General features: G+C 44.8%; 1 protein-coding gene across 1 annotated transcript; it reads right to left on the bottom strand.

Moving 5' to 3' along the window:
• Positions 1-5,369: 5,369 nt before the first annotated feature.
• On the bottom strand, positions 5,370-14,753 carry LOC311248357 (homeobox protein OTX1 B-like; the record flags this gene model as incomplete). Its single annotated transcript, XM_084339252.1, has 3 exons — positions 14,643-14,753; positions 11,683-11,834; positions 5,370-6,278 (listed from the first exon to the last, which is right to left on the bottom strand). The coding sequence occupies exons 1-3, from the start codon at positions 14,740-14,742 to the stop codon at positions 5,370-5,372; spliced, it is 1,161 nt and encodes a 386-aa protein (XP_084195378.1). The 5' UTR covers positions 14,743-14,753.
• Between the last annotated feature and the right edge of the window lie 3,655 nt (positions 14,754-18,408).

Here is an 18,408-nt window from a genome sequence, read left to right as displayed (position 1 = left end):
TATACCTATGTCTTTTTACTCTTATGACTTGTATTATTGCACAAATGTCGCATTATCATCCCTTGGATTCTTATTATTGTATTATTGTATTATTGTACTATGCACAATCGTTGCGGGCAAGACCCCCCGCATTTCACTGTATACTTGTATGCCGTGACAAATAAAACTCTTGACTTGACTTGACTTGACTTTCACTGTGATAATACAGAAGGTTAACCCTTTCACTGCCACATGACAAAATATGGTTCACCCTTTGACAACCACACTACAGAAGATGAACCCTTTCACTACCACACTATTTATAATTGTTGTATAATGCTGTATTGTATGTATCTGTGTGTATGAGAGAGGGATATGCGCATGTGTGTTTGTGCATATTGTGTGTGGGGGGGGGGGGGGGGGGGTTCTGTGTAGTTATCCTATAGGTTTAAGAGGAGAGGTCGCTTATAAGCCCTTGGGCTTTTTGACCATTCCTGCACATTTTAACTGTTCTTCTTTTACTTATTTTATTCCAGAATGTATGTTTGTAAGTGCAGATAACAATAAACAATAAACTACAGACGGTTAAGCCTTTCACTGCCACACGACAAATGGTTAACCCTTTCACAACCACACTACAGAAGGTTAACCCTTTCACTACCACACTACAGACGGTTAACCCGCGGTGGTGCCAGGGTTCACACATGATGTGTTATGAAGAGGAGATGCCTGTGCTGCTTATTCTCTTCTAAATGAGGAGACATTAAAGGGGCACTTCACCTAAATCAAATGCTGGTTTATTTTGGCACATTTAGACAGTTCTTGAGAGTGAATGAGGTTGAATATGGCCACCAGTGATGTCATCAGGGACACTGAATCCTTGTGTTGTGTTAATTACAGCTCAATGAAATGATAAGGTAGCAGTTCCCTATAAGAAAAAGCTATTGCTATTTTTTCATCTATACATAATTTCATGGTGCTGTAATTAATTAATGTGCAAAATAAAAAATAAAAATGTGAAGCGTTCCTTTAACACTTTCAGTGCCAGCCATTACCTTCATCCCTGTAGTCAATACGCCAGCTTTCCATTGCCTATTTTCACTGTGCGTCACTATGTTTGCAGAGCTATATCTATATTCTATATTATAGCTATGGAGACAATACTATGGCTCATTTGACAGTCACTATCTCTCGTCCAACATGCAAAAGCGTACATTTTTTCATGTATACGTTCGCGGACACGCTACTGTTTCCAAATCAAAGGTATATAATAGGTATTATGTTTTATCATGAATGCATCAAAGGGGGGGGGGGGGGGGGGGGTTGATGCTCTGATAGCCAGCAACGGCATTCGTTTTGAATACTACATACATACAATGTGAAATCATTGTAGGATCAAGGTGGAATTGACATCAGATAGTCCTTACCTTTGATCAGGGTTATTCCAAAAAGAATATTCCAATTGTCTGATCGCAATTTCCAGTATTGATGTCCATCGGGTCCCCGACATAATCTGGCACAACACATGCATCGAGTGTCCTGGACGTGTTCCAATGTGTCTCGGATGAACCGCTAGACTTGCCTGGGTCGAAATTCTCTGCCCAGACGACATTAGTTGTGACACACAGTCTGGAACAGGGTTTCAAAGGGTAGCCGATACTGCCACCTAGCAGGATCTGGCCGGTATTGCACTCTCAGGGTCTCAGTATGGCTTTCAACAGTAACATAGAGGTCCGTGAGACTACATAGAATATTAAAATTTAAAAAAGGAAAACGGACCAAATAACGTATACTGTATATACGTGATTGGCACTCAACGGTTGGCGAGCAAACGCGCATATATACGTGAATGGCACAGAACGTGTTAAGACACCAAGACAATGAAAGCTCTATTGCGTTTTACTATGCAGTGCAAAAGAGCTATAAACTCTTTTGATCTCAGTCAGAACATTCTACATTTATAGTATTTTACTGGTATATTTCAAATTTCCCCTTAGAAAAAAAGGTATCGTGGTACTTTGATGGTCATTTCAGTTTTACCACAGTGCCGGACATTGTATAAATAATTTACTGTGGTAAAGGTTGTGTATTGCCATTGTACCACATTTGAACATACATAATATCATGGTATAATACAATTTAAATCGTAATTCGTAATATTATGATATTTCCATCTTTCTTTATTTTTTTTACTCACCAAAGAAACTATGGAAATACCGTGATACAGGGCGGCTATGTGGCGCAGTGGGCAAGGCGCTCGCCGCTAATGCGGGAGATGCTGGGTTCGAGCCCAGCTCTCTGCGTTGCTACCAGCTTGGCTGGTCGTTCATACTAACACAATTGGCAGTGTTAGGGGTGGGAAGCTGGTGGGTGGGGATCGGACGTTGTGGACAGCGACTCCTACAGGTCGGTTGGTGCGCCTCCCACGCAGACCCTCGCCGCTGAGAGATCGCGCTGTGCAGGTGAAAAGATGCGACGGCTGCCTCCTCGAGTACCGGAGGGGACACGTGATGCAAGGCTTCGTCCACACTGCAGCCGACCAGTGGGAGGCATGGCCTAACAGCGTTCGAGACAGGGGAGGGTAGAATTGGACGATACGAAATTGGGATGGGAGAACAATTGAAAATGGGAGAAAAAGTTGATAAAAAAAAGGGAAATACCGTGATACTTTTTGAAAGTACAATGATACATTTTCACAAGGGTGCTGTTTGCTTACTCCCCTCAGAATCCACACTAAACAGTATGCAGTATGCCTTTTCAGATGCACCCATAATGACCTGGGTAAAACAGAAGAGCAATAACGTTAGCTTAGAATACTTGTGTTTTTATAACCAATCTTTATTATAAAGACACAAATGTACATTTCAAATTTCAATGGAATACTGACATCGCGTGTCTAATTCACATTTTCCTCTGTTAAGAACAATAGCAAAAATCTTTGACCTTATAAACAAGTGCTGCAATTAAAATCTCCCAAATACAAAATACAACACGGTTTGGACAACAGGCTTTTTTTGTTTTTGTTTTTTTTTAAACAATATTCAAGTCGGAATTGATATAAATGAAAATCAGCAAACTGAAAATCATAGCAGCATCATATCTTTTTAAGAAAAGGAAATAAAACAGCCCAATCAATATTCTAATCCCAGATTATTTGAAATGCCGGTCGGAGACAAGGATCCATGAGCCACTGAAATGTACCTTCTTGTATGGGGGGGGGGGGGGGGGGGGGGGCCTTCAGAGTGTCCTATTTCACCAGTCTGTCAGAGTTTGTGAGTATAGAAAAATATCCCATTCAAACTTCCTTTAACTCGCCTGGAGAACGTCTGGTTCAGGCTCTCTTCTAGAATCTGTGTGCGTCATTTCAACTCATCAACAAATAAACTTAAAACATCTCGCTACTATTAGTTTAGACTCTTCAGACAAACCCAAAAGAAAAAGAGAATACTTCTTTGAAAAGGTGAGGTGGGTGGGTGGGTGGGGTTGAGTGGGTGGGGTTGAGGTGGGGTTGAGGTGTGGGGTTGATGTGGGTGGATGGGTGGGGTTGAGGTGGGGTTGAGGTGGGTGGATGGGTGGGGTTGAGGTGGGTGGGGTTGAGGTGGGGTTGAGGTGGGTGGATGGGTGGGGTTGAGGTGGGGTTGAGGTGGGGTTGAGGTGGGTGGATGGGTGGGGTTGAGGTGGGTGGGGTTGAGGTGGGGTTGAGGTGGGTGGATGGGTGGGGTTGAGGTGGGGTTGAGGTGGGGTTGAGGTGGGGTTGAGGTGGGGTTGAGGTGGGGTAGAGGTGGGGTTGAGGTGGGGTTGATGTGGGTGGATGGGTGGGGTTGAGGTGGGGTTGAGGTGGGGTTGAGGTGGGGTAGAGGTGGGGTTGAGGTGGGGTTGAGGTGGGTGGGGTTGAGGTGGGGTTGAGGTGGGTGGATGGGTGGGGTTGAGGTGGGTGGATGGGTGGGGTTGAGGTGGGGTTGAGGTGGGGTTGAGGTGGGGTAGAGGTGGGGTTGAGGTGGGGTTGAGGTGGGGTAGAGGTGGGGTTGAGGTGGGGTTGAGGTGGGGTAGAGGTGGGGTTGAGGTGGGGTAGAGGTGGGGTTGAGGTGGGGTTGAGGTGGGTGGATGGGTGGGGTTGAGGTGGGTGGATGGGTGGGGTTGAGGTGGGGTTGAGGTGGGGTTGAGGTGGGGTTGAGGTGGGGTAGAGGTGGGGTTGAGGTGGGGTTGAGGTGTGGGGTTGATGTGGGTGGATGGGTGGGGTTGAGGTGGGGTTGAGGTGGGGTTGAGGTGGGGTTGAGGTGGGGTTGAGGTGGGGTTGAGGTGGGGTTGAGGTGGGGTAGAGGTGGGGTTGAGGTGGGGTTGATGTGGGTGGATGGGTGGGGTTGAGGTGGGGTTGAGGTGGGGTAGAGGTGGGGTTGAGGTGGGGTTGAGGTGGGTGGATGGGTGGGGTTGAGGTGGGTGGATGGGTGGGGTTGAGGTGGGGTTGAGGTGGGGTTGAGGTGGGGTAGAGGTGGGGTTGAGGTGGGGTAGAGGTGGGGTTGAGGTGGGGTAGAGGTGGGGTTGAGGTGGGGTTGAGGTGGGGTTGAGGTGGGGTAGAGGTGGGGTTGAGGTGGGGTTGAGGTGGGGTAGAGGTGGGGTTGAGGTGGGGTAGAGGTGGGGTTGAGGTGGGGTAGAGGTGGGGTTGAGGTGGGGTTGAGGTGGGTGGATGGGTGGGGTTGAGGTGGGTGGATGGGTGGGGTTGAGGTGGGGTTGAGGTGGGGTTGAGGTGGGGTTGAGGTGGGGTTGAGGTGGGGTTGAGGTGTGGGGTTGATGTGGGTGGATGGGTGGGGTTGAGGTGGGGTTGAGGTGGGGTAGAGGTGGGGTTGAGGTGGGGTTGAGGTGGGGTAGAGGTGGGGTTGAGGTGGGGTTGAGGTGGGGTAGAGGTGGGGTTGAGGTGGGGTTGAGGTGGGGTAGAGGTGGGGTTGAGGTGGGGTTGAGGTGGGGTTGAGGTGGGGTTGAGGTGGGTGGGTGTTTGGGGCAACTGGGGCGGACAGGGTGGGTGTTTGGGGCGCGGCTGGGGGGCGGACAGGGTGGGTGTTTGGGGCGCGGCTGGGGGGCGGACAGGGTGGGTGTTTGGGCGCGGCTGGGGGGCGGACAGGGTGGGTGTTTGGGGCGCGGCTGGGGGGCGGACAGGGTGGGTGTTTGGGGCGCGGCTGGGGGGCGGACAGGGTGGGTGTTTGGGGCGCGGCTGGGGGGCGGACAGGGTGGGTGTTTGGGGCGCGGCTGGGGGGCGGACAGGGTGGGTGTTTGGGGCGCGGCTGGGGGGCGGACAGGGTGGGTGTTTGGGCGCGGCTGGGGGTCGGACAGGGTGGGTGTTTGGGCGCGGCTGGGGGTCGGACAGGGGGGGGGGGGGGGGGGCGTCAGCTGGAAAGTCACAACACCTGGAAGCGCCAGGCGGCCTGGTCTTTGTAGTCCAAGCACTCGGAGGTGTTGAAGTTGAGCTTCCACGATGATGATGAGGAGGAGGAGGAGGAAGAGGCCGCCGTCTGTTCTTTGTAATCCAGGCACTCCGGGGGGGGGGCGTTGCTGAAGGCCAGGCCGGGGGCCCCGTACGCCTGGTGGTGGTGATGCGGGTGGTGCGGGTGGTGCGGGTGGTGCCCCGACGTCTGGCCTATGTGGTGGTGCGGGTGCCCGGGCATGGAGACGACCCCCCCCGCCGCCATGGGGCTGAGCTGGTGGTGCGGGTGGTGGTGGTGCCCGTGGTGGTGCGAGTGCATGGGGGGGGCCAGGTAGGAGCCACCGCACTCCACCCCGCCGAAGTAGGGGCCCCCTGCCGCCGAGGCCGAGCCGGGCGGGTAACCCTGGTGGCCGTAGCCCGGCTGCCCCCCGTAGGAGACGGGGTAGGAGGGGGCGGAGGAGGAGGAGGAGCGCTGCATGCAGGAGGCGGAGGAGGAGGAGGAGGGCGGGGGGGGAGGAGCCGCGGGGTCGGGGGTCGGTGGCGCCGCCGGCGAGATGGGCGCCGGGCTCCAGATGGGGGCCGAGGAGGGGGGGGCCCCCCCGCCTCCGCCCTGCAGGCCGTGGTGGTGGTGGGGGGCGCCGCCGTGGCCCGTGGTGGAGGAGGTGGAGGAGGACGAGGAGGAGGAGGAGGAGGAGGAGGAGGAGGCGCTGGACACGGCCGGCGGGGGGGTGAACTGACCGCTGCTGCTCTCGGACCCCCCCCCTCCCCCCGGGCTCTCCCGCGTCGGGGACGACGACTTCTTCTTGACCGGCCGGACCTTGGAGCCGCCGCCGCTCTGCTGCTGCTGCTGCCGGCACTTGGCCCTCCGGTTCTTAAACCACACCTGGGGGGGGCGACAGGGGGGTCACACAGGGGTCACTGGGGGGTCATCTGTGGTGTTCCACAAGGAAGCATACTAGGACCGCTACTGTTCCTAATTTATGCAAATGACATGTCGTCAGCTTGTGACTGCAACTTGTTCCTGTTTGCGGACGACTCAGCCCTGCTGGTCTCTGACAAGAACAAGTTACAGGTTGAAAAAACCCTCAGCTCGGAACTAGGCAGAATCTGCACCTGGCTCGCTGATAACAAACTATCATTACACATGGGCAAAACAGAGTCCATTCTCTTCGGTTCAAATAACAAACTCAGCAAGACCGACGGCTTCTCAGTTACAGTGGGTGACAATATTGTCACAAGGAAAGATGAAATTACCTACCTGGGTTCCATCCTAGAGGCTAATCTCTCCTGTGACAAAATGGCATCCAATGTAATAAAAAAAGTCAACCAACGAACTCGATTCTTGTACCGGATCTCCTCTCTGGTAAACAAGAACACCCTGAAGACTCTGGCAGGAGCACTCATTCAGGGGTACTACGACTATGCTTGCACCTCATGGTACCAAAGCACCTCAAAGGCGCTAAAAACAAAATTACAAACATCTCAAAACAAACTGGTCAGACTACTGCTTGACCTTACTCCTAGAACCCACCTCACCCCTGCCCACTTCGACAACCTAGGATGGCTTAGAGTAGACGACAGAGTACAACAACTTGCAATGGGCCTGGTCTACAAGATACACTACACGACCAAGGTACCCATGTACATGTCAAAATACTTCCCAAAGGTCAGTGAATACCACGATCACAACACCAGAGGGAGCTCCACAAATCATGTTAAACCCAGATTCGGCTCAAATAAGGGACTAAACACGTTTCGCAATTATGCCACATCAATGTGGAACGCCCTACCCAAAGCTGTAAAGGAATGTGGATCACTACCCACTTTCAAAACCTCTCTCAAGGGACACCTACGGGAGACTGCAATTCAACACTGGCCCCTGTAAATATCCTAACCCAACCCCCTCCAATGTACAGTCATTTACCTAGTATGGTTTTGTCAATAGTTCAATGTACAATTGTGTTTGTTTGTACAGTGTCTCCTCCCCCCCCCCCTCAATGTACAGTGTTACTTGTTTATACAGTGTGCCCCCGCCCCCCCCCCCCCCCCCCCCCCCCCCCCCCCCCCCCCCAACCACCTCCAATGTAAATTACCCAGTATGGTTGTCAATATCCCAATGTACCCAACCCCCCCCACCCAACCTCCTCCAATGTACAGTTTCTACGTCAAATGTATATACTCCCTTTTCTTGACTCCTTCTGTATCACAAACAGTACTGTATTTGCAAATCTGGTATGTCATAAATGTATAGATGTAGCAGTACTGACTATCTGTATGTCATGTATGTCATATATGTCTATATGAATTGAAAATGGGGGACCCTGATGGAAACAAGACAAACGTCTTTCTCAGGTCTGCATCCCCTTAACAATTGTATGTATTGAGCCGTACTGTATTGTACCCATTCTGCAATCTGTTAAATAAAGTTTTCATTCATTCATTCATTCATCTCCACACAGGGGTCATCTTCACACACATATAGGGGTCACCTTGTCTCTTTTTGCTGCTATTTTGTGCTCGTTTTTTATAGTTATTTTATCAAATCAAATCCAAATCAAATGTATGTGTGAGGCCCGACGACACACGTTAACCCTTTCACTGCCACACCACGACAGCCGGTTAACCCTTTCACCGTGACGATACAGAAGGTTATAGCCCTTTACTATCACACGACCGACGGCGATGCTAATGATGCTAATGACGGAGAATCGCCGTCGGTTGTGTGATAGTAAAGGGCTATAACCTTCTGTCGTGTGGCAGTGAAAGGGTTAACGTCCCCATGGGGCCGGACGACACGTCTTCTTTAAACAGGTCAAGAAGAAACATCACAGTAAGTCAAGAACAAAACAAAAACACCAGAAAGTCCAAAAAAATTTAAATAAATGCAACACTCCCAGACGTACCCCACGCGGAGGTAAGGAAAAACTCACTAAAACCTAGCAATAGGAAAAAATGCACCACAGGCAATGTGGAGGAGAGAAACCTTAGAAGGGCCGTTCAAGGGGGGGGGGGGTCTCCCTTCTTAGATGTCGGTGATAGTAGTGTTGCAGTAAAACAGGCGAACAGTTGGTAAGCATGCACTCATATGAAACAAAAAAAAATTGATAAAGTGTCTGCACTTTATGCATTGCTCTTGATTTGCCAATTTTGTGCTCGTTTTACACTTATTTTATATTATGTCTGCACTTTATGTGAGGATTGGCCCATTCCCCGCCACACGCTTCTTCAAGGTACTGTGATGATTGGTCCATTCCCCGCCACACGCTTCAGGAGCGATTACCAATTTCCATCTCGCACCTGTTGTAGTTTGTAATTAGCGCTCCAGAGGCTTCATATACTCGGGCCTTCTATCAATCGTGGTCGGGTCGTTTTGGATTACTACTGCTATTGCCTGTTCCCCCCCGTTGTTGTGCCTCGTCTACTTTTTCTCCAGGACGTCTTTGGAAGTCGCCGCTGGAGTATATCTCGATCATCCGTTGGAGCTGTGCCTTGTTGCCCGCTTTACGCGTTTGCGCTTTGGTGAGTTTTTGGAAACAAACCTTTTGGATTATCTGTTTTTTGTGTGTTTGGATAACACTGAAGAAATACCGTTTTTGTTTTGTACTGGACTCTGCTAACTTGTGTGTTGGTACACCGAAGATCAAGTCACTTGTGATTTATACTGGACTCAGCTAAGGAGGACTGAACTGCACTGCCTCTGTGTACAGTTGGATTGATTAGTGACCACTCTCTCTCTCTCCGTTTCCTCCCCGAGTTGGATCCGGGAGTATCTGCAGAGCCGCAGAGGTAGTGGCGCCTACGCCGATTCCCCACCTCTAAACCGGGAGGATCTGCAGAGCCGCAGCCAACTCTGCCGAAAGCATTCTCCTTTTTGTTAATTCTGATTTGTTATTCGGCTCTTTTTTGATTCTGTAATAAATACGCCCTAGTGTTTGGCTAACTCTGAAATACCTGTCTGTGCCGTGCTGTTGGGGTCGATTTCAAACCATAACACTTTATGCATTGCTCTTGATCCAATTATGTGCTAATTTTATACCTATATGTATTTTTTTTATCACTTTGGAGCTGCAATTCTTGTATGAAAGGTGTATACAAATCAAATGTATTATTATTATTATCATTATTATTATTATTATTATTATTATTATTATTATTATTATTATTATTATTATTATTATTATATTCACATTACCCGTAGAGGACTGCAGTGACTGAACCAAGCTATAGCAGGGATTATGATGGAACAGTACAATTAAAAAAAAGGGTTTTAATGTTGGCATAGAGACTATTTAATTTGATTTAAGTTTGCTCTGAACTAGGGAAATCCTGCTTTTTCCTTGATACTTCCAACACCTGGAATGCCCTCCGACTGACTCTGAAGCTGAAGGTTCTTCTTTCTCTTGCTGCATTTAATAACCCTTTCACTGCCACACGGCAGAAGGTTAACCCTTTACGACCGTCGGTTGTGTGTGATAGTATGGGTTAACCTTCTGTCGTGTGGCAGTGAAAGGGTTATTAAAAGTATGATCCCCACCGTGTGTCGACTTGTAACCGTCTTAGCTGATCTTTATTGTTTATTCTTATTATTGTGTCTATATAATGCATGAACCTGCTGATAAACCCAGTCTTTGTTTTGTGAACTTGTCGTCGCATGCATGCGTGTAAATCAGGGTGAGACGTGATCAGATCAGTGTCTCCGGCCAGTTGAAAAAAGGTTTGAAATAAAAATACATTTTAAAATGTTTAAAATGTCCCATATGTTCTGAAAGCTTTGCCTGACACAGCAACACTACGGTGAGTGAGGGGGATCCCCAGGTTTGATTGATAACTTTATTAACAGATTGCAGAATGGGTAAAGGAAAGTACAGCTCAATACACGCAATTGTTAAGGGGATGCAGACCAGAGAAAGACTTTCGTCTTGTTTACATCAGGGTCCCCCATTTTCAGTTCATCATAATAAATGATGACAATGATTTCCACTTACAATAACAACGGGGCGGCGGTTAGGTGGCCGAGCGGAGATTGCGTTCGTCACCAACCCCGGAGCTGTGAGCTGGATTCGCCTGTTCGAATCCAGCTCACAGCTCCGGGGTTGTCACCAGCTTGGCTGGCCGTCTGCACTAATACAATTGGCAGTATTAGAGGGTGGGAGAAGCTGGCGGGGTGGGTCCGGGTCGTTGTAAACAGCGACTCCTACAGTTCGGTCGGGGCGCCTGCTAAGCGCGGATTGGACGTGAGGGGGATAGTGTGATCCTCCCACACGCTACGCCCTCTCAGGGAGGATCCGCGCTGCCAGGTGAAAAGAAGCGGTGATTGGCTGGACGTGTGTCGGAGGAAGCACGTGGTAGCCTCCACTCTCCCAGATGATCTGACTGTGGGGGGTAAGTGCGCAGCGACCAGGAAGGGACTGGGAATTGGCATACGACTAACATTGGGATGGGAGAAAATCGGAGGAAAATGGAGGGGGAAAAAGATCAATAAAAAAAAAACAATAACAACAGGGCCTATACAAGGATATACTACAGGCCCAGCTACACTTGTTACAAATGTATATACTCTCTTTTTTTAGACTCTTTTTGTATCACAAACAGTACTGTATTTGTAAATCTGGTATGTCATAAATGTATAGATGTATGTCATGTATGATGTATGTCCTATATGTTATGATGAATTGAAAATGGGGGACCCTGATGATGTAAACAAGACGAAAGTCTTTCTCTGGTCTGCATCTCTCTTAACAATTGTGTGTATTGAGCCGTACTGTATTGTACCCATTCTGCAATCTGTTAAATAAAGTTTTCAATCAATCAATCAATCAATCAATCAATCAATCAATCAATCAATCAATCAATCAAACCCTGTGTGTTACCACCCGTTTCTCTACCCACATGGCCTCTCTCTCTCTTACTCCGGGGACCCGGGGAGGTGGAGTCACACAAGCGGACAGAAACTCTAGAGGGAGCGACCATAATTGCAGTAAAGCCCGTGAGAGGGCCACTGAAGCACGGGTATGTAAAGACCCTCACGCCCATTTCAAAAGAGGGGCTCAAGCCGTTCAAAAGGTAGTTCTTCAGGTCAATTCTATCTCCTTTTATGATAATAGCTGTGTGCATTTTGCGCACAAATTTCAGTAAGCCGCGCTATTTATTCTCGAACAAGTAGAGAGAGACGCGTGATAATACGGACACACGACACGACACGTCCCCGTAAGCCGTAACTATAACTATAATATAACCGACTCCCGACCCTCCCAGCCGCTTGGAATGGGTTTTGAAACTCGACGAACCTGGACTCTGGACTCCGGTAGATTGATCTTCAGCGCCACCTCCTCCCGCATGAAGATGTCGGGGTAGCGCGTCTTGGAGAACAGGGACTCCAGGATGTCAAGCTGCGTCCGGGTGAACGTGGTCCTCTCTCTCCGCTGCTTGCGTGGATTCCCTGGAGGAATGAATGAATGAATGAAAACTTTATTTGCAGAATGGTATACAATACAGTACGGCTCAATACACACACAATTGTTAAGGGGATGCAGACCAGAGAAAGACTTTCGTCTTGTTTACATCAGGGTCCCCCGTTTTCAATTCATATATTGTGGTTCTTTTTATAAATCGTTTTAAACCCACGCAACATCCTAAATGTGTATGAATGAATGAATGAATGAAAACTTTATTTAACAGATTGCAGAATGGGTACAATACAGTACGACTCAATACATACAATTGTTAAGGGGATGCAGACCTGAGAAAGACGTTTGTCTTGTTTCCATCAGGGTCCCCCATTTTCAATTCATATAGACATATATGACATACATGACATACAGATAGTCAGTACTGCTACATCTATACATTTATGACATACATGTATCGATTTATGTTTGATATAGCTCGCTTCTTCTTCTTCTTCTTGATAACACGTGTCACGTTTTAAGAGTTTCAAAGTCAATATTATATGACAACGTTTCCCTATATAGCTCCCCAACAGTGAAGATTAGATTAGATTCAAATATTGTCATCATGCAGCACAAGTATACAGTACAACGAAAATAAGTTTGGCATCCCAACATGGAGTGCAAATGGCAGCAGTATAAAGTGCAACAGTATTATATACAATGTACAGGTGATTAAACCATGTATAAAATATATAAATTAGTACTGAGTAATAGTGCTAATCAGATGTATGTACAGAGTTGTAGTATTAATAATACAGTGATACAATAAAGACACTATATGAGTAAGTCATACTGGCCAACAGCGTATAGTAAGTAAGTAAGTGATATGTACAGATATATATATAGTATCTACAGATATGTAAAAAGGATTATATGCAGGTACACAGTAAATTTCGCAGAGTAAATTTTACTCAAAGTAAAATGTACTCTGTCTGAGTAAAATGTACTCAGTTTGAGTAAAATGTACTCAGATCGAGTCAAATGTACTCAGATCGAGTCAAATGTACTCAGATCGAGTAAAATGTACTCAGTTTGAGTAAAATGTACTCAGTTTGAGTCAAATGTACTCAGTTTGAGTCAAATGTACTCAGTTTGAGTAAATGCACTCAGTTTGAGTAAAATGTACTCAGATCGAGTAAAATGTACTCAGTTTGAGTAAAATGTACTCAGTTTGAGTAAAATGTACTCAGATAGAGTAAAATGTACTCAGTTTGAGTAAAATGTAATGTACTCAGTTTGAGTAAAATGTACTCAGTTGAAAATGTACTCAGTTTGAGTAAAATGTACTCAGTTTGAGTAAAATGTACTCAGATCGAGTAAAATGTACTCAGTTTGAGTAAAATGTACTCAGATCGAGTAAAATGTACTCAGTTTGAGTAAAATGTACTCAGTTTGAGTAAAATGTACTCAGATCGAGTAAAATGTACTCAGTTTGAGTAAAATGTACTCAGTTTGAGTAAAATGTACTCAGATAGAGTAAAATGTACTCAGTTTGAGTAAAATGTAATGTACTCAGTTTGAGTAAAATGTACTCAGTTTGAGTCAAATGTACTCAGTTTGAGTACTCAGTTTGAGTAAAATGTACTCCGTTTGAGTAAAATGTACTCAGTTTGAGTAAAATGTACTCCGTTTGAGTAAAATGTACTCAGATCGAGTAAAATGTACTCAGTTTGAGTCAAATGTACTCAGTTTGTACTCAGTTTGAGTAAAATGTACTCAGATAGAGTAAAATGTACTCAGATCGAGTAAAATGTACTCAGTTTGAGTAAAATGTACTCAGTTTGAGTAAAATGTACTCAGTTTGAGTAAAATGTAATGTACTCAGTTTGAGTAAAATGTACTCAGTTTGAGTAAAATGTACTCAGTTTGAGTAAAATGTACTCAGTTTGAGTACTCAGTTTGAGTAAAATGTACTCCGTTTGAGTAAAATGTACTCAGATCGAGTAAAATGTACTCAGTTTGAGTAAAATGTACTCAGTTTGAGTAAAATGTAGGGATGTCCGATATTATCGGCCGACTGATATTATCGGCGATATCGGCAGTAAAATGTGATATCGGAAAATATCGGTATCGGTTTAAAAACAAAAAAAAACAATAACAATATTTGTTATATATATATATCCAGTGAAATTATTAGTTACCTGAAATTATTCAGTTTTTTGGACGGGGAAACCCTGCATATATCGGTATCGGTTGATATCGGTTGATATCGGTATCGGAAATTAAGAGTTGGACAATATCGGAATATCGGTATCGGTAAAAAAGCCAATATCGAGCATCCCTAGTAAAATGTACTCAGTTTGAGTACTCAGTTTGAGTAAAATGTACTCAGTTTGAGTAAAATGTACTCAGTTTGAGTAAAATGTACTCAGATCGAGTAAAATGTACTCAGATCGAGTAAAATGTACTCAGTTTGAGTAAAATGTACTCAGTTTGAGTAAAATGTACTCAGATTGAGTAAAATGTACTCAGTTTGAGTAAAATGTAATGTACTCAGTTTGAGTAAAATGTACTCAGTTTGAGTAAAATGTACTCTGCTAAATGTACTGTGTGTGTGCAGAATCTATGTGGAACTTAGCAAAAGTAAGATTTTCATTGTATGGCAAACTGTCTGTTTAACTGTGTGCTGCATATGACAATAAACAATCTTGAATCTTGAACTTTGAAATAAGTACAATATATTATGAAATGACATCACTGACGTGTGTGGTGAGCCTTTATTATAGCCACGCCAACTGTCATAATGTGGGGAAATATGTTAATGAATAATATAGATAGGGTGTGTTTGGACTCCGTACCGGGATAGCCCACGGAGGGGTGGAGCAGGTCCATGGAGCCGCCGTGCAGACCCAGGCCGCTCATGCCGTGGTACGGGCCTGGTTTCAGGTAGGACATCATGCTGCTGGTCCCGGTGCTGCGGTCCCGGTGCTGCGGTCCCGGTGCGGGTCCCGATGCTGCTGGTCCCGCTGCTGGTCCCGGTGCTGCTGGTCCCGGTGCTGGTCCCGGTGCTGGTCCCGGTGCTGCGGTCCGACCGTCGGTATAAAGATCCTGCGTGGAGGGGAGAAATAATAATAATAATAATAATAATAATAATAATAATAATAATAATAATAATAATAATAATAATAATAATAATAATAATAGGTGAGAGTGAAATATAGTAACATATATATAAACTCAGACAAGCTGAGAGAAACTAGGACAAAGACACTCCGGAACAGTTGGGATTTATTTACTGCTGATATATTTCATTGTTTTTCTTTCCTCCAACAACCTGAGAATAAACGAAACGCGAAGTTATACTTTTCATTAAACGAGTTTTCGTTACAAGAGATTTAATAAGCGTTATTATACGGTGGTTTTTCCACTGGATTTTGATCTTTTGTGATTGTGCGTAAAACTCTCAGTTTTCTGGAAGTTAAAAAAAACTGCGGGGTTTTGTTTCTTTTTCCCTTTTTAAAGTGGAAAGCCTTTCGCGGATTTAACTTTTCTAAGCAGAGACGCTTTTGAATATATATATTTCTTTTTTCCACTTATTAAAAAGGATTTGACAGCCAGGCATATATGACGATGTCGAAACACACAAAAACTAACTTCAAAACAAACTGATAGTGATATTAGAGAATAATACAAACATAAATAAAATAAAAAAAACACAAACAAACCGCAACAAAACAAAACCAACCCAGCATTAAACTTGGGTAATTATTACTATTATTATTATTATTATTATTATTATTATTATTATTATTATTATATATCTCCTAAAAAAAATCAGTATCATTTAAAAGCCCGCGCGGACCCGCGCGCACAGAGATAGCATCAAATTGTGATTTATTATTATTTTTTTAATGAAATATGTAAAGTGATTAGAAATTGAAATACAAATCAAAATGATATAAGCACAATAAGAGAGAGATGAAAACGCTATATACGGTTGAAACGCAACGCGGGGGTTATATGATATAGAGAGAGAGCTGTTGGAACTTAAACGTGTAGAGAATGTGAACTTTTGACTCACGTTTGACTATAAATCAAGTTGATCCCCTACTTTTCGTATAATCGGCGGCTCCAAAAGTTGCAAACAAAGTATGACATGACTCGTTAACATGGTTAAATGATACCCAATTATAGGCTCGGGTTGCAATCAGCCGTCGATCACTACTGTAAAGAAATAATTATGGCTGAAGTCTGTCAGCAGACTTGTATTAATGCCGCTTGACAAGCGTGACTTCTTGTATATATATATATATATATATAGGACCGAAACCAGCATTGTTTTGATGACTTCACGACAAAAAATACATTTATTGGAAGTGTAAACGGTATATATAGATTGTAAATGGCGTTTAATTTATCTTCTGTCAACGTGAGATGCCATCTTATTATAGGCCTCGTGCGCGATGACCTTGCTTATACACGAGCCCTTAATTAACGTGGCCTATTTTAATTTCTATAAGAAGTTTTAAGGAGCCACGTTCCAATTATTGTCGGGTTACTATATATTTCGGTTAAACAAACACCTGCTGCCTGCAGGCAACATCATTGTTTTAACCATGAAGTGTATATAGTCATATATAGGAATGATCAAATAAGGGAATAATCTAATTCTTTGTTTTCTCTTTTCTTTGTCTATATATATAGTGGCCATAGCTATACTAACATATTAAAATAAGATGACTTATTATATAGCATCAGGCTCTTGGTGTCCTTTAATTAATTAAATCAGTCTTGCCTTTGGTTTTGGAGAAACTATGCGCGCGCACACACACACACACACACACACCTACACACACACACACACACACACACACACAAATAATAGGCCTATATGTTTATTAAGTCACACATTCTGTGATTATTAATAACCTATACTCCAGGCCTGGTGTTAAACAGACCAGACTATATGACAACAGTATAATAGTTATAGGCCGTCATTTTTTTTTTAAATAAATTCAATTCGGATCTTTATTAACCAGGAAACGTTTGCTGCAGTGACGGTGAACGAAACGAGGAAGCCATGACGGCGAGACAACGCGTTTATATAGACAACAAGCATTTATTAACATAATGAGTTTAAAATGTTAAAAAAAAGTGAGAGACAAATAGCTGTTCTCTCTATAATTCACTTAACGTAACGACCCCACGCTGCTGAGGACAACATCAGCCCGACGGTGTGTTTTTATTCAGGCGGGTATATAAATGGTTCCAGCATTTCCATAAAAAGGGGGGTTTATTTAATGCAAATGCAAATGCGGAATAGTTTAAAAACAATGTGTAAATTAACTGCCATTACAATTGAAACGAGACCTATACAGGGGGGGCAATTAACCAGAGTGGATCTTATCAGTATAGGAACAGATTAACAGCAGATTAACAGCATAGCCCAGACATTCCGCGCACGGGAGCAGGACGGGAGCGAATATAGTTACACTTTTTTTTTTTTTAAGTATTGGGGAAAAGTAAAACAGTATATAGAATAAGATATGATACATCATATACGGAAGAGAGTGACGTCTTTCTGGTTGTATTTGTGACGCCGTCTCAATGGGATTGATTTACAAACGAGCGTGTTTTCGTTTTTTTTTTTTTTTTAATAGTTTTGAAAAATAAAAGCGCCAAGAAAAAGATATCGTTGAAAATAATACGTCGTCGGCGTGATTTAATAATATAACATATAACACGTGTGCGGCGCTCCTATACGTGATTTAATACGCGCGGGTGAAACGGAGAAAACACTCAATTATATCATATAGGCCTATTAGGTTGGCCTATATTAGTCTGTATATTGTTTTTAAAGAAAGAAATCTACATTGGAGAAATAGAAACAAATAAATATATATATGTTGAACTCACCTGTGTGTTTATGGTTGTTTCCTTGTCTTATTATTCCTCGTCAGATCCGGTGTTATGAGAGAAATAATCCACACATGCGATGAAAAGTTGATGGTCTTGATTAACGGCAGCGAGGGACCGACCGACCGACCGACCAAGTTTATACAACCGTGCGGGAGACCAGGTGACCTATATCTATATCTCTCCAAATATCACTTTAGCTCAAGTCGTCCCGCTTATACCAAATTAACATTTTTTTCCTTCTTTATAGGTATATAGAAAATAATTAACCGTATTGCCGTCGGATCATGACACGCGCCGGGGTAAAACGAGTTGCCAATGTTGACTGATGGAGATTGATGTGACCACTCTCTCTCCTCTCTATGACGAGGGCGCGACGTGACGCGCGGAGGAACCGCCCCCCTCCGCCCCCTCCGCACCAATCACGTCCCGGCTGCGTCTTTGACGGGCAGACGGGAACAGCCAGTCAACTCCCCGAGCTTCTTCTGTGGGGGGGGGGGGGGGGGGGGGGGGGGGGGGGGGGCTTTTTTCTTTCTTTTTTTTACTCGATCTAAAATAAATCTCGACCACGTGATGAGCCGCGCATAATTATTATAAGAAGTTGTGCTTAAAGTTGGACTTAGTTAGAAGAGCCTTCCGTTATTCCGCTGTACTTTTAATTATTGCATTTATACGTTTTATCCCCTATTTATATGGCAGAGGGAGAGG

Source organism: Notolepis coatsorum, assembly GCF_963971535.1.
Source record: "Notolepis coatsorum genome assembly, contig: SCAFFOLD_792, whole genome shotgun sequence".
Taxonomy (NCBI): domain Eukaryota; kingdom Metazoa; phylum Chordata; class Actinopteri; order Aulopiformes; family Paralepididae; genus Notolepis; species Notolepis coatsorum.
This window is presented reverse-complemented; position numbering and strand designations above follow the sequence as displayed.